Source organism: Ranitomeya imitator, chromosome 2 (genome assembly GCF_032444005.1).
Source record: "Ranitomeya imitator isolate aRanImi1 chromosome 2, aRanImi1.pri, whole genome shotgun sequence".
In the NCBI taxonomy this organism is placed as follows: domain Eukaryota; kingdom Metazoa; phylum Chordata; class Amphibia; order Anura; family Dendrobatidae; genus Ranitomeya; species Ranitomeya imitator.
In genome coordinates this window covers 198,831,266-198,853,200 of record NC_091283.1, presented here as the reverse complement: position 1 = coordinate 198,853,200, position 21,935 = coordinate 198,831,266, and the positions used below count along the sequence as shown (strand labels likewise).

Genomic DNA, 21,935 nt, shown 5'->3' with positions numbered 1-21,935 from the left:
GCAGGATGTTGTTGTTTTTTTTTCCCCTTAGTTTTAGCACATCTCATATGTAAGTAGCACATATTTTGTCAATGCCAAATGTGACAAGCCTTCCTCTAGATTGGCCCTGCCCGGAAGCTATTGCTGCGGTGATAGATACCGGTGATAGATAGCGAAGTGCACAAGTGCCACTTTCGCAGACTGATTTATGGAGTCATATTTCACAGAGAAGCGAGAGCAGCGTCGGCCTCTGGAGAAACACTTATGGATTGCCAAAGACCAGCGCTGCTTCGCTTCTTCAGGCCTTGCAGTCGTTTAGAGACTCTGATGTCACGCACCTGATATCCATTGCAGAGCAACATCCATTTGTCATGTGGGCAGCTATGGATCTAAACCCGAGCAAAGACTCCCCGGCCGGCCCGCGCGCAGCCTTTACATCATCTTATTGACTCGTAGTTCTCGGCTCAGGATTGTCAGTGGAGGAACTAAACATTAGTGTTTTTTCACGTTCCTATAACCACTTGTATATAGATGTTCACTATTGTGCATAGTTGTTCGGTGGTGGCCACTAGTAGACACCTTTTGATGGACATGTGGTCTTGAGCGTTCGAAGTGGTCTTCTCATTCATTATACAACGGTGATCATCTGCTCTAGCGACCCCCATCTATGAGTGATGACCACTGTAAAGCTTGTATTAAAATCCTAAAATAGCTTTCTCTGAAGCTCGTTGAGATGGCCATTGTTCATCTCTCAGGTACCGTGGGTTTTCCTGTTGCCCCATGTGTGTACCCTAGGAGACTCGACAGTTCTGCACTTGTTTGGTAGCCTTACGTCACGGTACGTGGTGTATTCATTACCTGCATAGCTTCATGTGCCTAGATATGTAGGCTTTTCACACAGACGTGCTGGAAGATATTAGAGGAGACGGACCCTTATTCTCTTTGAGGGTTCTCATCCTCGTACTACCCAATAATACGAACTTAAAAAGAAGCTCAACTGGAAGAACCTCTTAATGTTCTCCATACAGGCTGCCTCATTAGGCAGTAATCAATTGAGAATTGATTACTGTCCGGACCCCGATGATGAGCCGCAGTCTTAGCAGAAATGTGGCAAAATGTTGAGTTTCTCTACAGCACTGCCGATGCTCGAATAAACCGTTACGTTGCGCCCATGCACATAGTCGGGCAGGAGGCGCCCAATGGAGCCACTTTATCTGGACTTGCTAAGATTCGGATTCTCAATTCTGTTAATTCCATAGTCAAGCACATGAAACCTTTCCCAGAGAGATGACCCCTTTTAAAGAAGTCTATTTTGGTGAAACCTTTATCACATGAAAGACCCCAGTTAAGCAGGTTGACACTGCAGCTTATCTGTATGGTCCATGTGTGCAAGTGGTCACCTGAGGGTATCGGGGGTCCGCACCAGAGTGAAGATGGTTCCTGTGCAAAAAAAAAAAAAAAATAGGATATGTGCCCTAATTGTAGTCATCATAATGCACCCGTTTGTGTCGGAAGATGCTTTGGAGATGGAAATGGGCCCCCTTACTTCTTGGGTCCCTTTGGAGCTGAACCAGTTGCACCCACGGTGTTCCCAATAGAATCCATACTGATTTACTGAGCCCCTGATATTTTATGCAAAATGATCCACCATCTAAAGGTGACGGTAAAATGGTGAGAGCTTGACCTTTAGGGTCCCAAAAAACAAGGCGGCTTTGAAGGGTATAAGCCCAAATGGCCAATGTGCTGAGAATGCACCACTGGGCTTTTCAAGCTCTTCATTCCCGGAATTGTGTTTTCTGCAGTTTTATAAAACTGGCATTTTCGGGATATTTAGAGAGGTGGACCGAAACAAGATAGCCCAGTAGAGAGAAGTTATCACCAGGATGGTGGTCCCTTATAGATCAGTGGTGGTCCAACCACTGCTCCATTCATTCTCTGAGGATGCCAGAAAAATCAGATGTCCTGCGCTCGGCAGTCGCGAAGGGAATGAACGGGGCGACGGTCGACCATGTGCAATTCCAATGGTGATAAAATTAGTGGGGGTCCCAGCGGTTGGACCCCCCACCGATCTATGACGTATCATCTATGCTGTGAATAGATAACGTTACCCCCATTTAAGTAGTAGAAAGACGCTTGTCCCATGTTAATCCATAGATGGGAAATTGTGGAGTTTTGGGACTGAAATCGACATTAACCAGGGATATGACCACGATTATAAAACCGTTTGTGTCCCTAAAATGTGTCTCGAGGTCCCCCAGAATGTGCATATATAACGCGCACACGCCCCGGGTCCTGTGGCTCGGGCCATACGGGGACAGGTTGCTCTTCAGGACTCTGGCTACGTTTTTCGGAGGCCATAATAGCCGCCATATTCAGATTTTCCGCCGGAGAAATAAAGAACTTGTGTTTTTCAGGCGATTATATTTTTAGTGGCGAATATTGTATAAATCTAAAGCCCCCTGAATAAAATCCGGCTGAGGAGCACGGACAGGAACGGAGGGAGGTTGTAGCTTTTGCTGCGGATGAAAGGAAGGCATTTTACTGCTGAATAAAGCACAGTCTCGCTGTTTTCCACCAGGTTGTGGTTTAGAGCCCTATATGTTTTATTCTGGCAGGTTATGTGGCATAAATGAATAGATAATGTCGGCGACACTAACCTGGATTTACATTCTTTTACTAGGAAAGATAAACTGCTGATTAATTCAGTATAGAACTCAATTACAAAGTGAGCGCCTCTCTGCGGGGACCCGTCACCCTGCAGACAACAGATGCTGAATTTATACCCTGGCATCCTCCGCGCTGCAATGAAATATTAACATATTTTATTGCATGTGAGGTGCAGTCAGTGAAGGGAGGGGGGTCCGCTGGCGCGTATCGCCACGCCGGTCTCCTAGCATCATAACTGGGATATAGATGGGCATCTACTTGGATATTTTACATCTGTCTAGGTTTGTATATTTGTGACTTATAATTTTACATATGGCTGCAGGTACTGAATTATACTTGATTCTGTATCTGTGTAATGTAAATAATGATGCGGCAGAGCTGAAGCTTTCTTAACGGGATTGTCTCGTGAAAGCAACCCTAGTTTCAATACCGTTAGGACATATGGACATCATAGGTCGTGGTTTGTCATCCCTCCACGAGCCAGAACGGAGCGCGTCTCCATCAGCCGATGGAGAGGAGTGAACCTGACCTGTCGGAGTATTACGTAAATGGCCATTGTGTAATATAACATTTCTTGCATAGGCGTAATGTGAGTCTGTTTTTAGCAGTGTTTTAAAGAAGCATTAGTTTGCAGTCCTATGTAAATCTAGCGATCTGTGATATGAGCTGTTCCTAATGACCGGTTCAGCTCGGTAACGACAGACGTTACGTACAGATCCAGCCCAATGTTACACTGGAATTGTAATGCATAGGTAGGACGGCCGAGTATTCCCCGCTCGGTGTCCTGTCTGCTCTTACACCAGTCCCAAATCCCCTTGTGTACATCTAATTGCCCTCAGATAGGAGCCGAGCTGATGTGCAGCTGTAAGTGGTCATTTGGCAAACACAAGCCATTTATTATACACCTGACAGCGAGCCCTGCATCCTGTCACTCGGTCCCTCATAATTGCAAGGCTTGGGTGTGCTAAAAGCAGTTTATTTTTTTTCCTTCCTCACACGAGAAGCAGGGTTAACCCCTTTCTGGTCGTTGGCTCGTTATTTCGCCTCTACCCCTTGAGACGTCTTACGTTCCTTTGGTGTATACGACGGGACTGGCCTTGTGGTACTGAAGGCGTCATTATAAAGACACTCATCAAATGTTGGCACCAAGTGTAGAACCCACCAGTAAGTTACAACCAAGCCCTACTCACCATTATTTTATCTACATCCGGACTACACGCAAGTATATAATGTTTGTATGACTGCAGAAGACTGACAGGGGGCGCTATTAGTGTGAGACCTGTAGATCAGGAGAGCGGACTGTCAGTCATTACATGTCTCACACTGGTATCTTTCCCTTTAGCTCTGAAGGCAGTTTCTTGGGGAGATCTATGTCCGGCTCATGGATCTTAACCGCTCATTTACATATTAAGAAAAATGTGTATTTCTCTGGAATAGCTGTCATTTTATTCAGCTTCCTATGACCTGTGTCTCCATATAGACTGTGATCCTGTGGACACATTCCCTTTAAATGCCCCATCTGTTCCAGTGCTAATGCCCTCATGCCTTCTGCCACTACTATTTGCCACAGTGATGACTTACTTTACTGGTATTTGTCTGCTATATCCCCTCACTGACCACAGCGGTGATGCCAAGAAGTACAGTATGTATATAAAGATGGGAGGGGAGCACATAAGTACCGTGAGATTTTCTTAGGCTAGTAATATTTGGTGTTTGTTTTTTGGCACATATTAGATTTTTAGTTTTTTAATAATTTCTGGACAACCATTCCTGTCATACCAGTCATTGTGTCTAGGTTTGACTGTATTTTTTTTTTTTTACAGATCTCTTGGTTAAAGGGGTATTCACATCTCCAATATCCTATCCCAATATGTGGTAGGTGTAATAATAATAGAAAATACTTCCAATTAGAAATGTAGCATAGATCTTCTGATTCTGCTATGTTGCTTACCCCATGTGCAGGGCTTGGGTATCCACGGTTACAACCACTCATAGTGACAGCTAGCTAGGTGTTACTGGTCGTAACCATGGATACCAAGCAACTACAATGCCCTGCACAGGGGGTAAACAGCATAGTGAATCAGGAGAAGCACGGGGTAAGCAGCACAGTGAACCAGGAGAACCATGGGGTAAGCAGCACAGTGAATCAGGAGAACCATGGGGTAAGCAGCACAGTGAATCAGGAGAACCATGGGGTAAGCAGCACAGTGAATCAGGAGAAGCATGGGATAAGCAGCACAGTGAACCAGGAGAACCATGGGGTAAGCAGCACAGTGAATCAGGAGAACCATGGGGTAAGCAGCACAGTGAATCAGGAGAAGCATGGGGTAAGCAGCACAGTGAATCAGGAGAAGCATGGGGTAAGAAGCACAGTGAATCAGGAGAAGCATGGGGTAAGCCGCACAGTGAATCAGGAGAAGCATGGGGTAAGAAGCACAGTGAATCAGGAGAAGCATGGGGTAAGAAGCACAGTGAATCAGGAGAAGCATGGGTAAGCCGCACAGTGAATCAGGAGAAGCATGGGGTAAGAAGCACAGTGAATCAGGAGAAGCATGGGGTAAGAAGCACAGTGAATCAGGAGAATCATGGGGTAAGCAGCACAGTGAATCATGAGAAGCATGGGGTAAGAGGCACAGTGAATCAGGAGAAGCATGGGGAAAGAGGCACAGTGAATCAGGAGAAGCATGGGGTAAGAGGCACAGTGAATCAGGAGAAGCATGGGGTAAGAGGCACAGTGAATCAGGAGAACCATGGGGTAAGCGGCATAGTGAATCAGGAGAAGCATGGGGTAAGAAGCACAGTGAATCAGGAGAACCATACTTTGTTTCTAATTGGAGGTATTTCCTAATATTTTGATTACACCTACTACATATTGAGATAAGAATACCCCTTTTTAATGTTGCTTATGTTATGCCGCCAAATTAGTACAATGGCCGCCTGGCAGGAGTAGTAGTTTTGTACGGATCCCGCTTTGTCGGCCTAAACCTGCTGCGGTGGAAGCGGCAGAATCTCCACGGCGGCCCTCCTTCCAATAGCCGAATCATAAAAGACCCATCAAGGTCCATCCATCAGCACCTGATCCTGCACAAAATACCTTACTCCCGACAGTCGGCTTAAAGCTGAGATTTAATACCGCCCCACGTCTGCCATCAAGCAGGCCTCGACAGTTTAAAGCTCATTCTCTAAATCTCTGCAGACTTTATGGCCAGCCGAGGGCCCATAGAAAGTTTAATAGCATTACGGCAAATAAATCATCTTTTAAAGATGCCGCGAGCAGCTCGGATATTAAATGCAGACAATTGTGCGCGGTATAAATAATTTATCAGACCCCGTTTCGGATTGCCCATCCAGCCTGACTTGTTTATTTTTTTGCCCTCGCTGAAGAATTCCTCTGGCGCTTCTTGAGAAGAACCATTACCGGTCAGTTTAATGAACTCTGGGGCCGTTCAGGCCACCAGGAGCCGCCTGCCGCAGCTGCGGTGACCGATCCGGACCCCTCTCCCTGCCTTCTCCAAGTGTTGGCCATTTGTCATCCGCTGGTAAATGGCTGCGCACATTGGAGCCCAGGGACACATTGTGTGATACAGTGATGGAAGCAAACAGATAGCCCTATAAAGCGCTGCTTGTCACCGCCGCCTCGTCTTCCCGTACATCACTCTTATTGTAATCTCATTTAAGAAGCAGCTCGGGCCCAGGGGTAACATATTCCCAGGCACTTTGGACTCCGCAGCTGTAAACTACTCACACGCCCGGTTATTTGCTCCAAAACTTTCCTTTCTTTAATTACACACGGGGCTGATGGTTTTCTATAAAAGACAAAAAAAAAATAGCTTTTACAGCAGTATAGCCCCATGTATGACTATGCAAATGGCTGACACCGGAGTCGGGGGTCATAGACTCGTCCTTCCACCTCACTGGTGATACTTGGGAATTTATGAGGGAATTACAATATTATTAAAATAAATTTTATATTTATATATATATATATATATATATATATATATATATATGACACCCCCACCCTTATCATGGGTGATTTCAACATCCCTATTGCCTCTCCCCTCTCCCCATCTGCTTCTCACCTTTTGGCTCTAACCTCCTCTTTCGGCCTCTCGCAGCATACTAACTCGCCAACACATGAAGATGGAAACTCCCTTGACTTGGTCTTCTCCCGGCTTTGCTCAGTGGATGATTTCACAAACTCCCCTCTCCCACTCTCTGACCACCACCTTCTTTCATTCTCTATCAAGAACTGCCATCCTGCTCAGGTCACCCCCACTTTCCACACTTATAGAAACATACAGGCCATTAACACCCAGGAACTTATGAAGAACTTGCAGTCCTCATTGGCCCCAATCTCCTCCATCTCATGTCCTGATTCTGCTCTGAAGCATTACAATGAAACCCTGCAAAGTGCCCTGGATGAAGCTGCTCCTCCTATACATAAAACAACTCGGCACAGACGGCAACAACCGTGGCACACGCTGCAAACACGTTTCCTGCAGCGGTGCTCCAGGTGCGCAGAACGTCTGTGGAGAAAATCTAATCTACCCGAAGATTTCATCCATTATAAGTTCATGCTAAAGACATACAATTCTGCCCTTCACCTCTCCAAACAAACCTACTTCAACACCCTCATCACCTCCCTGTCCAATAACCCTAAACGTCTCTTTGACACGTTCCAGTCCCTACTCAACCCAAGAGCGCAGGCCCCAACCACGGATCTCCGTGCTGACAATCTGGCCAATTACTTCAAAGAAAAAATTGACCATATTCGACAGGAAATCATCTCCCAATCTCTTCATACCATGCACTGTCCTCCCTCCCCCACTGCATCTAGTTCACTCTCTGACTTTGAACCAGTTACAGAAGAAGTAGTAAGCAGGCTCCTTGCATCTTCTCGCCCGACCACTTGCACCAGTGACCCCATTCCGTCACATTTCCTCCAGTCCCTTTCCCCGGCTGTCACCTCTCACCTAACTAAAATATTCAACCTTTCCCTCACTTCCGGTATTTTTCCCTCCTCATTTAAGCATGCCATCATACATCCATTACTTAAAAAACCATCCCTCGACCAAAACTGTGCCGCTAATTATAGACCTGTCTCTAATCTTCCCTTCATCTCTAAACTCCTCGAACGCCTGGTCCACTCCCGTCTTACCCGCTATCTCTCAGATAACTCTCTTCTCGACCCTCTTCAATCTGGTTTCCGCTCTTTACACTCTACTGAAACTGCCCTCACTAAAGTCTCTAATGACCTACTAACAGCTAAATCTAATGGTCACTACTCCATGCTAATTCTCTTGGATCTCTCTGCAGCATTTGATACTGTGGATCATCAGCTCCTCCTCACTATGCTCCGCTCCATCGGCCTCAAGGACACCGTTCTCTCCTGGTTCTCCTCCTATCTCTCTGACCGATCCTTCACTGTATGTTTCGCTGGTTCCTCCTCCTCTCACCTTCCCCTTACTGTTGGGGTTCCTCAAGGATCAGTCCTAGGCCCCCTCCTCTTCTCTTTGTTTGTCCAATAGGGGCAGTATACAATCAGTAGATTTGGCTTCCAGTACCATCTCTATGCTGACGACACCCAACTATACACTTCTTCTCCTGATCTCACGCCTGCCTTATTAGAAAACACCAGTGATTGTCTTACCGCTGTCTCTAGCATCATGTCCTCCCTCTATCTGAAACTAAACCTGTCAAAAACTGAACTCCTCGTGTTTTCTCCCTCTACTAACCTACCTTTGCCTGACATTGCCATCTCCGTTTGCGGTTCCACCATTACTCCAAAGCAACATGCCCGCTGCCTTGGGGTCATCCTTGATTCTGACCTTTCATTCACCCCCCACATCCGATCACTGGCTCGCTCTTCTTACCTGCATCTCAAAAACATTTCTAGAATTCGCCCTTTTCTTACTTTCGACTCTGCAAAAACTCTGACTGTTTCACTTATTCATTCTCGTCTGGACTATTGTAACTCTCTACTAATCGGCCTCCCTCTTACCAAACTCTCCCCGCTCCAATCTGTCCTGAATGCTGCTGCCAGGATCATATTCCTCACCAACCGTTACACCGATGCCTCTACCTTGTGCCAGTCATTACACTGGTTACCCATCCACTCAAGAATCCAGTACAAAACTACTACCCTCATCCACAAAGCACTCCATGGCTCAGCACCACCCTACATCTCCTCTCTGGTCTCAGTCTACCACCCTACCCGTGCCCTCCGCTCCGCTGATGACCTCAGGTTAGCATCCTCAATAATCAGAACCTCCCACTCCCGTCTCCAAGACTTTACACGTGCTGCGCCGATTCTTTGGAATGCACTACCTAGGATAATACGATTAATCCCCAATCCCCACAGTTTTAAGCGTGCCCTAAAAACTCATTTGTTCAGACTGGCCTACCGCCTCAATGCATTAACCTAACGATCCCTGTGTGGCCTATATTAAAAAAAAAAAAATAATTAACTGGTTCATGCAGCTTTACATGAACACCCAAGCCTTACACTATGGCTGGTCCGAATAACTATAGCAATTGTTACCATCCACCTCTCGTGTCTCCCCTTTTCCTCATAGTTTGTAAGCTTACGAGCAGGGCCCTCACTCCTCTTGGTATCTGTTTTGAACTGTATTTCTGTTATGCTGTAATGTCTATTGTATGTACAAGTCCCCTCTATAATTTGTAAAGCGCTGCGGAATATGTTGGCGCTATATAAATAAAAATTATTATTATTATATATATATATATATATATATATATATATATATATATATATATATTTTTTTTTTTTTTTTTGTATCATCTATAATGGGGGAAGAAAAATGAGAACCAGACATTATGGGTTTTGGCTGCTGTTGAGACTCTGCCCCATTTACCGAAATATGGTAAACCCAGCTTATGGCCAAGACTGGCACATGTAGACCCCTTGTGCCTTACGTTTTTTTGCACTCCCTATAATTTAGACAGCTGGTGGCTGTTTCTCCTTTACATAGGAGTTCTTCTCCCTCTGTAGAGCGCTCCTGTGTCCTCTATGAGAAAGCCACTGCCACACATCTGTTGGGGGCTTATGAGAGCGCAAAAGGGTTGGAGGTCGTAAATCGGACGTGCTGACGTTTTAAAGGGGTTGTGGGTCCTGACAGTGGGCACGCTGCGCCCTGTGAGGATTCACAAGTCTGCAGTCACATAAAGTAACCACAGACTTGAACCCCAAGCCTGGACAACACCTTGAACTGGTGACAATCAGTTGTCGGCTCTGATACTCATTAGATTGTCGGCTAAACCCTTTGATTTTGGAGGCTTCAGCTGACATTAGTCTGATGCCTACAGGGGGGTTTAAGGCCATTTACAAGAGCAGATAAGCTGCTGGAACAATGGCCGATGATGATTAGATCTATTCGCCGATCATCTTTATTGGGCAATGTGTGGGGTCAAACAATCTGTATGGTTATTCCCATTAGGAGGTGATGGGCGTTTTGGTATTTAGAGTTTGTGTCACTAGTGTTTTATGAATTTTTTCCAAAAAGTTTTACTTGGATGTACGATTGTAAAAATGACATCTAACTATAGGCCTCTGTACATAACAGATGAAAGTTGGCCGACCCGTCTGATGTTGATAGGTTTCCGCCGAGTCCTCAACAGATGATGTTGGGGGACAGACGGAACGGTCAGTCGGAATTTCAATGCCCCATCCTTTCATGTGAAGGCTTGGCTGACATGGCTCGTTTCCTTTTACAGCTGAGCCCCATTAATCCTTTCCAATCTCTTTACCAGTACTAGTAACTTTTTCCTGTGTGCCCAAAATGTTTAATCTGGTGATTAATGAAGAAGTCTATATGCAAATTTCCTGTTCCGGGAGGAAGAGGACTTGAACTCTTGCACCACCTATTGGAAGTAGCAATCCTAAAAGTCAAATATTGACCCTCTAACGAGTCTTGCCCCACATGATTTAGGATTAAAAGTCAAACCAGAATCTCAATTTGCAGACACGTGTTTCGGGGTGTTGCCGTCTCCTCAGTGCAAAGCAAGAGCCAGTGTAAAGAGACTTATAGGCCTTGCAAAGCTCTGGGAAGAGCCAGTGTAAAGAGACTTATAGGCCTTGCAAAGCTCTGGGAAGAGCCAGTGTAAAGAGACTTATAGGCCTTGCAAAGCTCTGGATCCATTTAACACTTTTGTATCTTTTTTTGCAGGAAGAAGATGCCAAACAACTAGTCCGTGACGCTATAGCCTCTGGCATTTTTAACGACTTGGGATCTGGAAGTAACATTGACCTGTGTGTGATTACCAAAAACAAAGTGGATTACATCCGTCCCCATGACATGGCTAACAAGAAGGGAGTGAGGTGAGTGGAAGGACGTCACCACTTTTTGCAGGTGGCCCGTGTAAGTAGGGGCTAGTACTGGACAGCACCAGTAAGAATTGTTTCTGTTTTTTTAGGACAGGAAATTACAAATACAAGAAGGGGACAACGGGCGTCCTGTCCGAAAAGATTACCCACTTCAGCCTGGATGTGATGGAAGAAAGCGTGCAGACCATGGACATCTCCTAATTCCTGGCTGCCCCACCGTCCGCAGTGTCTCGGTCTTTGTAGCACACGTTAAACACTTGTTCCACTTTGAAAGATTTGGTTAGAAGATAAATAAAACGTTCTCCTCCTTCCAAACATTGGGAAGATGTGTGTTTTGTAGCACAGACTGAACTATGATGAAGACAGCTACTAATATGTTGGATTAATGAGTAATGCCCCATCCTTAGGATTGGAGATTACTTGCTGATCGTTGGGATTCCCAGAGGTGCGGATGCTCATCTTCTACACCTAGAAAAAGCAGAGTTCAGCACTTGGCTATTTCCGACAGTCCCATAGACAATGAATAGAGCGGGTGGAGTTCTCGGGATTGCCGGGGATCCCAGTGATCAGTAAATTATTCTCTGTTATATTAGAAATGGGTTGTCCACCTTTTGATGACACTTTTTTTTTTTTTTTTACTTAAATGCACATAATTGGAGCCAATAATAATTTTCGCTATTTGGTTTCATTAAAAAGTTTGCAGAGTTTCCCTTTTGTCTATTGCAGGCTGCAGCATGAGTAAACTGAGACTCAAGTCAGCCAACTATGACTGACAAAGTTTGTTACGCTGCATTTTTCCCACCTTCTTTTTCTTAAAGTTGAGTGTGTAGTAAAATAAAAAGCCAAACAATGCAAAATATTTAATGAAACCTAATAGCAAAAATGATTTTTTAGCCGCAAATACATGCATTTAAGTAAAAAAAAAAAAAACCAGTCTAAAGCATCTGGAAACCCTAAACTATGCCCACAGTGATGAGCTTAAAAAAACACAATGTAAAATAGGCAATAATGAATAATCTTATTGCATTCTTTGTATTTTTTTTCTCGCACCAAGGATATTTCCCTGTTTATAGAGAATGTATCATTCTAAAAGATGTAATATAGTCCTACAGGTTTGATATAAGGTGTTATCTGAGCATGCTCGGGTCCTAACAGTGTCTTCGGTGGGCTCAAAAAATATCTTCAAGTCCCAGCCGGCCTCATGTCTCTTAGCTGTAACACATGCAGAGATTATCTAACAGCCGCAGGGACTCGAATATATTTTTTGAGCACGCCGAAGACACTCAGTTAGCACCCGAGCATGCTCAGATAACACCTCATTCCAGCATGATCTGGGGTCAGTGTTCCCCAACTCCAGTCCTGAAGAGTCAGCAACAAATAATCGCAATACTAAGGAAATCCCGAAAACATTAATACTGTAGGACTACATGTCACGTGCCAGACAGTCCAGCTAATCTGTGTAACCCCGCCCTCGCTGCTGATTGGCAGCTTCTGGTGTACATTGTCAGCAAGCTGCCAATCAATGATGTGGGCGGGGTTATACAGTGCTCAGCATTCTGTGACCTGCTACATCTACAACAGGGATTCTAAGTAATCCGGTAAGTGACACATCGCAGGAATAAGGGTCTCCGCCCCTACATCATGCTGCTGACAGATCTTTAAAAACAATATTCGAACTGGACTACCCTTTTAAAAATCTTCATTTTGTAATTTTATGATATATATTAGAATATTTCCAAGGAAAATACAAAGTATGAAGTATTTCTTTATTAGCAAAGTCTTTTTTCAGCCTCAAAATAACACCTTGAGTAAGCCATATGTTATAAACCACGGTGCACAGCGAGTCTTTACAGCGAACAGTTCCACTACCTGCAATGCTATAGTTTGAGTCTGCTGGGAGTTGTAGTACGACGATAGCCCGGTTGTCTTCCTTGATATACACAGCGGGCATTCCTTCACATTGCTCGATAAACCATTCAGTTTGATAGAAACTTCTTGACTTTGGAGTGGCTTCTATAGTGAAGTCGTTGCGGTAAGGAAGAAAAAAAAAAAAAAAATTAAATCCAAAACGACTGCGACACCTCGACACAATGTGCCGGCAGGCAATGTAAAAAAAACAAAAAAATCAATGGCACAGGTTTTAGATGAGCACTCTTCTCCTTCTCCCCATCCCTCAAGAAAAAAAAAATACATATATAAAAAAGCTTAAAAATCTGAATTTACGTCTAAAAATTATCCACTAATAATTTGCAAAGGAAAAAAAAAAAAATTATTCATATACTTATAAATCCGGTAGTCGAGGAGAGAGGTGTTCATCGAACTACACAACCTTCTAAAAGGAAAAGTCTGCAAAGAAGAAGAGGTCCAGGAGGAATTATCGAAATGTTCACATGTCCCTCGCTCACACCAACCCTAACCTAAATCACACAAAGCTCTCGCTAGGTTCGATGTCTCCGCTATGACGAGTTTTCTCCTGGCCGGCAGAAACCTTCATGGCCAAGGCGGGCCACGCCATTTACCGGATCTTTTGCTTCTGGTAAGAAGTTTTTATTTATTTTTTTCCCAGTCAGTAAGGCACATTGGGGTCTTCCTCGCCACACGTTCACTATTGGTTCTCATGTGCTAGAAGTCCACACCTGCATCTGTTTTGCTATCTGATGGACATAGACAATATCCGGCCTTTGGTCTGGATCGGGGTAGATGCATCTGCTGACCAGTTCTCGTAACTGAAAAAGGAAATGACAGAAGAATCGTAATTGTGCTTCATATTACATACAAAAATTAAATAAGAGAGTCTATAATCAACGGCTTCAGACAAACCGGCCCAAGGAGTAAATGGGGGTTGTGCACACTAATGTCTGCGGAATTACCTCTCCCGCATTTCGTCGGAAACCTGGCTGGTGAATGCGGTCTTTCAATGCTGCTGTAATTTGGCTCAGCGTCTAGAAGTCTTCTGTATGCCGGTCAGCTGTTAAGGCACGGCCCGGAGCAAGTCATCATCTCTCGTTAGGTAAAGACCACTACACTGCCAATTATTTCAAAGGTAATGTCCGTTGTCCAGACAGATTAAACCACAAGAAGTTCAAGTCCAGAAAAGTTTTTTTTTTATTCTTATTTAGCACACACACAGTTATTGGGTTCAGCCACACAGTTACTAAAAGTTTGGGTACCAGAACCCAGACCCCATTCACTTGAATAGGGGGGGGCCCGAAAATCCAATGTTTGCTGTGATGTGCATGACAGAACAGCAAACATTGCTTCTGATCGGCAGTGAAGTCATCGCCGCCGGTCAGAGCCGCAGTTCCCACAGTGTCAGGCCGGCCTCACACTACCGTGTTTTACGGACGTAAGAGAGGTGCTGAAAATACAGATTGCATACGGTACAATGCTTCTCTATGCCCCAGCTCCTATCAGCCCTATTTTACTGATCCGTATTATACGGTCCCCTACGGCGGTAGAAAAAAGCAGCATGCTGCGTTTGTCACCGTATTGCGCAAAAAATACGCCAATGAAAGTCTATGGGGACCAGAAAAATACGGATTACACACGGACCAGCAGTGTGACTTGCAAGAAATACGCAGCGGTGTTCTATAGAAAAGCCGGCAATTCAGTGCGTTGTACGGTAAACTCACACTGACAGGTTAGACTAGAATAGCTAAAATAAATGTCTACACATAGCATAGGGATATAGATATATATATATCAGTGAGACACATTTATATATATATATTTTAAGATTTCATACAGCGCTAGATCGGTAATCCAATTGCCGGCTTTTCCTATCTCCTTTCCAAACCCGACATGATGAGACATGGGTACATACAGTAAACCATCTCATATCCCTTTTTTTTGCATATTCCACACTACTAATGTTAGTAGTGTATGTGCAAAATTTGGGCGCTCTATTAATTTAAAGGGTTAAATCGCGGAAAAAATTGGCGTGGGCTCCCGTGCAATTTTCTCTGCCAGAATGGTAAAGCCAGTGACTGAGGGCAAATATTAATAGCTTGGAGAGGGTCCATGGTTATTGCCCCCCCCTCGGCTAAAAACATCTGCCCCCAGCCACCTCAGAAAAGGCACATCTGGAAGATGCTCCTATTCTGGCACTTGGCCACTCTCTTCCCATTCCCGTGTAGCGGTGAGATATGGGGTAATGAAGGGTTAATGTCACCTTGCTATTGTAAGGTGACATTAAGCCAGATTAATAATGGAGAGGCGTCAATTATGACACCTATCCATTATTAATCCAATAGTATGAAATGGTTAAAAAAACACATTATTACAAAGTATTTTAATGAAATAAATACACAGGTTTTTGTAATATTTTATTAGACTGGTAATCCACCTGAAGACCCTCGTTCTGGAAGAAAGGTAAAAAAAAAAAAACAACAATATCCCATACCTTCCGTCGTTCCGTCACGTCCAACGATGTAAATCCATCTGAAGGGGTTAACTAAATTTACAAGCAAGAAGAGAGTGGCCAAGTGCCAGAATTGGCGCATCTTCCAGATGTGCCTTTTCTGGGGTGGCAGGGGGCAGATGTTTTTAGCCAGGGGGGGGCCAATAACCATGGACCCTCTCCAGGCTATTAATATCTGCCCTCAGTCACTGGCTTTACCATTCTGGCGGAGAAAATTACGCGGGAGCCCACGCCAATTTTTTCCGCGATTTAACCCTTTAAATTAATAGCTAGAGCGCCCGAATTTTGCACATACACACTACTAGCATTAGTACTGTGGAATATGGAAAAAAAAAAAGGGATATGAAATGGTTTACTGTATGTAACCATGTCTCATATCATGTCGGGTTTGGGAAGGAGATAGCAAAAGCTGGCAATTCAATTGCCGGCTTTTGCTATCTAGCGCTGTATGATTTATTAATATATATGTGCCTCACTGATATATAGTATATATCTTTTTACAATTTTTTGAGCCCATGGATCCATTGTATGTCCGCATGTCTGTTTTGCAAGCCTGCGAGAAAATCTCGCAGTACGGATTAGATACGGAGGATGCCATGCGCAAAATACGCTGACACACCCTTCCTACAGAGGAGATACGGACCACTATTTTGGGGACTTTCTGCATATTATGGCCATAAATTACGGACCGTATTTTTATACGCTGAGTGTGAGGCCGGTCTCAAAAGACAGCGTGAGCACACAGCTGTGATCGAAGGTATAAAATTTACCTCCGGTCACTGGGGTCAGCGGATGGGACTACTGCTCCCATCAGCCGACACCTGCTGCCCCTAATAACAGCAGGAGCAGCGGATGGGAGTATTCATCTGCCGCTCCTGCACTGTAAATAAATAATTTAAAAAAAAACTCGGAGTCGGTTCCCCTGTATTTTTGTTAACTAGCCAGGCAAAACTCACAGCTGGGGGCTGCAACCCTCAGCTGTCAGCAAGGCTGGTTATTAAGAATAGAAGGGTCCCCATGCCATATTTAATTATTTAAATAAATAATTTTAAAAAACAGCGTGGGGTCCCCCCCATTTTTGACAACCAACCTTGATAAAGCAGACAGCTGGGAGCTGGTATTCTCATGCTGGTAAGGGGTCATGGATATTGGCCCCCCTCCACAGCCCCCGCTCACAGCTGAGCAAACACGCCGTCTTTGGACAGTGTGGGAACCGCGGCTCTGACCGGCGGGGATGAGTTCGCTGCCAATCAGAAGCGGTGTTTGCTGCGCTGTCATGCACAAGACAGCGCGACAACCATCCGCTGTTCGGGCAGCCGAACCCAAAGAGTAACACGGACTTCCTGGTGACGTCCGTGTTCGGTGTCTGTGCCCGACCAGTAGGTGTTCGGAACGGACGCCGAACTTTACTGTTCAGGTTCGCCCATCTCTAGTTGTAAGAAGCAAAGACAATGGTCTACTCAACATAATTGGAACCAGATGTTGGCCTGAAGTTTACTAGTAGCTCCTCCAAAAAATTGGCAATTCCATAAATTAGGAATTACTACAGTTAGACATGCCAAGGTGAGGAGACTTACGGTAAGTTGCAATGCTCCTCATATTTCCCAGGGAAGCATTGCAGCTTAAGGCTATGGGCACACGTTGCTTGTAGTTTTCCATGTGTTTTGCAGTAGCATGTTAACCTATGGAAAACCAAATCCGCTGTGCACATGCTGCAGAAACTTCCGTGCAGAAACGCTGCGGTTTATTTTCCGCAGCATGTCAATTCTTTGTGTAGATTACGCAGCGTTTTACACTTATTCCATTATTGGAATCCACAGGTGTAAAAACGCACAAAAACCGCGGGAAATCCACAATGGAATCCGCAATGTGTGCACATACCCTAAAAGTCTCCTCACCTTGGCATGTCAATCTCCGCAAGGAGAAACGTTAACCCTTGGATCCCGGTCAGACGCCTCTCACTCTTAGGCCGGGATCACACATGCGAGAAACACGTCCGAGTCTCGCATGTGAAATCCAAGCTCTGGCGCTGGCACTCCAGAGCGGAGCGTGAGGCCGCATAGGAATACATGGAGCCGCACGCTCCGCTCCCAAGTGCCGGCGCCAGAGCTTGGATTTCACATGCGAGACTCGGACGTGTTTCTCGCATGTGTGATCCCGGCCTTATGGGAGTTTTCTATTTGTTCCCACCATTTGTCCCATTTTTGGAACATACAGTGACAGATTACTTATCTGGGCTTGAGACACATCAGATAACCCAGATGCTCCCTGGTCCTGGAGCCCCAGAACCATTTAACATGTCTAGTTTTGCTACCTTGGGTTTTACTGATGGACTATTTGGCTTTAATTCATTAGAACTCTTAAAATAATAATCTTTGTTTTTATATGGCGCTAACATATTCCGCAGCGCTTTACAGTTTGCACACATTATCATCGCTGTCCCCGATGGGGCTCACAATCTAAACTCCTTGGAATGTGGGAGGAAACCGCAGAACCTGCAGGAAACCCACGCAAACACGGAGAGAACATACAAACTCCTTGCAGATGTCATCCAAGGGGAGATTAGAACCCAGGACCCCAGTGTGGCAAGGCTGCTGTGCTAACCACTGAGCCACCGTGCTGCCCTTAAAAACGTAATGGAAAAAAAAATATGGAGATTCATTTTGAGTCCAGAACTCTGCTGCAAATTTTTTCTTGTTTCTATAGATTTGTTTTTCTTATAATAAAGCTCAAAGTCTACTGTGAATCATTAGGAAATAAAATATTTGCCTTCTGCGGCTGCCACTAGAGGGAGCTTATGAGTTACCTGCATGCTCCCGCCACAGGGGACGTACAATAAGGGCTTTATTATTTGGACAACCCCTTCCCGACATGCGCAGTACTAGTACGGCGCATGTCTGGTTCCCCTCTTTGATGCAGGGCTCCAGCGGTGAGCCCACATCAAAGCCGTGACATGTCAGCTATTTTGTACAGCTGACATGTGCGCGCAATAGCGGCGGGTGAAATCGCGATTCACCCACCGCTATTAACCTGTTAAATGCCGCTGTCAAATGCTGACAGCGGCATTTAACCGGCGCTTCCGGCTCGGCCGGAAGTGACCTCATCGCCGACCCCGTCACATGATCGGGGGTCGGCGATGCATCAGAATGGTAACCATAGAGGTCATTGAGACCTCTATGGTTACTGATGCCGGTTTGCGGTGAGCGCCACCCTGTGGTCGATGCTCATAGCAAGCCTGTAATTAAGCTACATAGCAGCAATCTGATGATCGCTCCTATGTAGCAGAGCCGATCCAGTGATGCCAGCTTCCAGTCTCCCATGTAGGCTATTGCAGCAAGCATGGCAAAAGTTAAAAAAAAAGTTTAAAAAAATATGAAATAAAAAATATATAAAAGTTTAAATCACCCCCCTTTCGCACCCATCCAAAATAAAATTTAAAAAAATCAAATCTACACATATTTGGTATCGCCGCGTTCAGAATCGCCCGATCTATCAATAAAAAAAAAGCATTAACCTGATCGCTAAACGGCGTAGCGAGACAAAAATTAGAAACGCCAGAATTACATTTTTTTTGGTCGCCACGGCATTGCATTAAAATGCAATAACGGGAGATCAAAAGAATGTATCTGCACAAAAGTGGTATCAATAAAAACGTCAGCTCGGCACGCAAAAAATAAGCCCTCATCCGACCCCAGATCACGAAAAATGGAGACGCTACGGGTATCGGAAAATGGCGCAATTTCTTTTTCTTTTTTTTTTTTTTAGCAAAGTTTTGAATTTTTTTCACCACTTAGATAAAACGTAACCTAGACATGTTAGGTGTCTATGAACTCGTAATGACCTGGGGAATCATAATGGCAGGTCAGTTTTAGCATTTAGTGAACCGAGCAAAAAAGCCAAACAAAAAACAAGTATGGGATTGCACTTTTTTTGCAATTTCATCGCACTTGGAATTTTTTTCCCATTTTCTAGTACAAGACATGGTAAAACCAATGATGTCGTGGAAAAGTACAACTTGTCCCACAAAAACGAAAAAGGTCCGCGGCGTGAAGGGGTTAAATGGAAAAGTGCCCTATAGAAAAAAAAACAACACATACATTCATGTTTCCCATGTGCCGATGCTCACATGAAATTAATATAATTAATAATTAAATTAATATAAGTCATATTAGTGATGCCAGTGTTGGCACACATCACTGGAACGATGCAGCAAGATGGTGTAAGATTTTATTTTCTATGGGGACTATTGCATTTAAGGGGCTTTTATACCTTTTATAATCATTTTATTTCTATAGCGCCAACATATTCTGCAGCACGTGTACAGACACTAAAGACAGAATAACACAACTCGGATACCAGGAGGAGTGAGGGCCGTGATCATCACAATCTACAATCCCTTTTAATGTCTCACACACTCCATCGTCATAGGGAAGGTAACTATGGGGTAAAAGTTACCGTAGATATACTGTTTTACCCCACAAAATAATTAATACCGCCACCCTGGGCAGAAAACCTTCTTTACAGAAGTTCTTTCGTTTCGTTTCCATTTGATAATAGTTTTTCAAAAATGTAACAAAAACTTCTACAACTACATCCTAGTAAATCCCAATCCTACAAAAGCAAAGAAGCATACGCCAAATAAAATAAATACCGTATTCTTCACGCACCGTCTAACAGGTTCTGATTAATTGCCTATATTATGACACGGATCTCTTAGGTTTGGTGTACTCCCCATGCAGGCAGCTTATTTTGCAATTTGTATCTCCCTTAAATGTAATTTTTATGTAAGGCTTTATATATTTGATTTATTAAAGATTATTGTATTTGGCATATGCTGCTTTGATTTTGCAGGATTGGTAATGATGGCAGTGCCATGGATCTAGGCCTCTAAGTAGGTTTACTCTACACCCTAATAAAGCAGCTCATAATCACGGGTAGAGAAGCAATGACTGAAGAAGGACATAGATGAACAGGACTAAGCACCTTTAGGAGAACACTAATCGGAACGGGCGTCTGGCTGACAACTGCTCCTCCCAGAACCTAGAGGGACAGGACTAGGCACCTTTAGGAGAACACTAATCGGAACGGCGTCTGGCTGACAACTGCTCCTCCCAGAACCTAGAGGGACAGGACTAGGCACCTTTAGGAGAACACTAATCGGAACGGGCATCTGGCTGACAACTGCTCCTCCCAGAACCTAGAGGGACAGGACTAGGCACCTTTAGGAGAACACTAATCGGAACGGGCGTCTGGCTGACAACTGCTCCTCCCAGAACCTAGAGGGACAGGACTAGGCCCCTTTAGGAGAACACTAATCGGAATGGCGTCTGGCTGACAACTGCTCCTCCCAGAACCTAGAGGGACAGGACTAGGCACCTTTAGGAGAACACTAATCGGAACGGCGTCTGGCTGACAACTGCTCCTCCCGGATCTGGAGTGTTCAAATCCAATTCTGTTCTCTTTTCCACCCCTGTCTGTCCATCTGCCAGGTAATTTAATAGCCCAGTTACACAGACCGACCCGACCCCACTCCGGACGTGCACTGATAATAGGTCATCAGTAGGGTTGAGCGACTTTTAGTTTTTTCGGGTCGAGTCGGGTTTCGCGAAACCCGACAATCTCAAAAGTCGAGTCGAATGGAATCGGCCGATTATCGCGAAAAGTCGGGGATCGACCGAAACACGAAACCCAATGCAAGTCAATGGGGAAGCATAGTCGGCAGTGAGTGGAGGCCAGGAAAACACCTACAGTGCCCATTTTAATGGCAAAAACATCAATTCTTGTTACTGAAGCTTGTCAATCTTAATTTACCTTATAATAATAGTTAGGCATTGGAAATTGGGGGTCATTTGGCTAAAGTTGTGGGGGGTAGGGCTACTTGAGTATTTAGTGGGCCCAGGTAATCTGGACCACCTCAGGGCAGTGGAGCAGGGAGAGGTAAGTATTTCAACTTTGCAAGTGCTGTGATCCTGAGCAAGCAGGGGGGGCCCACTCGTTGGCATTGGCACTGGCACAGGGCCCCTCAAAGTACGGCGGTGTGTTTGCACGGCGGGGGCGCCTCCCACCGGCAGCGACACTTTTTGCGTACTATGAGGGGCCCTGTGCCAGTGACGTCGCCAACGAGTATTCCCCCCCACCGGATGAAAGAACCTGCACTTTCATCTGCACCTTCCTCTTTGTCCCCGTGTAAGGTGTTATGGTACGTGGGAAGGGGAACCTGACTTTCAGCAGGGTCACATTCTTGCTGTGTAGCGTGCACGGGGAATGTAGCGTTCTGGGTCAATGTACCAGAAGACTCATCTATCACTGGCTGGGCAATGGGCAGGATGAGGAGGAAACAAAGATATAGGCCCAAAAAATAAAGTGGGCTAAATGCAGTTCAAAATTGGTAACAGGACTAACCAGGGGGCATTGCTTTGTTCAGTGGAGTACAACTGTAATGAGAGGCTGACACAGTGAGTAGGCCCAAATCAGTAAGTAGGCTAAATGCAGTTCAAAATTGGTAACAGTAGTAAACAGGTG

General features: G+C 44.9%; 2 protein-coding genes across 4 annotated transcripts in view; one reads left to right on the top strand and one right to left on the bottom strand.

The window, feature by feature from the left end:
• The window catches only part of PSMB7 (proteasome 20S subunit beta 7), a 66,819-nt gene extending 55,511 nt beyond the window's left edge, over nt 1-11,308 (top strand). Inside the window, exons 7-8 of the mRNA XM_069748468.1 lie at nt 10,836-10,987; nt 11,083-11,308. Coding sequence (XP_069604569.1) covers nt 10,836-10,987; nt 11,083-11,194 — 264 coding nt within the window. The 3' untranslated portion in view covers nt 11,195-11,308. The remainder of the gene's footprint in view (nt 1-10,835; nt 10,988-11,082) is intronic.
• Nucleotides 11,309-12,745: 1,437 nt separating this feature from the next.
• The window catches only part of NEK6 (NIMA related kinase 6), a 238,731-nt gene continuing 229,541 nt past the window's right edge, over nt 12,746-21,935 (bottom strand). For all 3 annotated transcript variants that reach the window (XM_069748463.1, XM_069748464.1, XM_069748467.1), the window contains one exon: nt 12,746-13,719. In XM_069748463.1, coding sequence (XP_069604564.1) covers nt 13,609-13,719 — 111 coding nt within the window. In that variant the 3' untranslated portion in view covers nt 12,746-13,608. The remainder of the gene's footprint in view (nt 13,720-21,935) is intronic.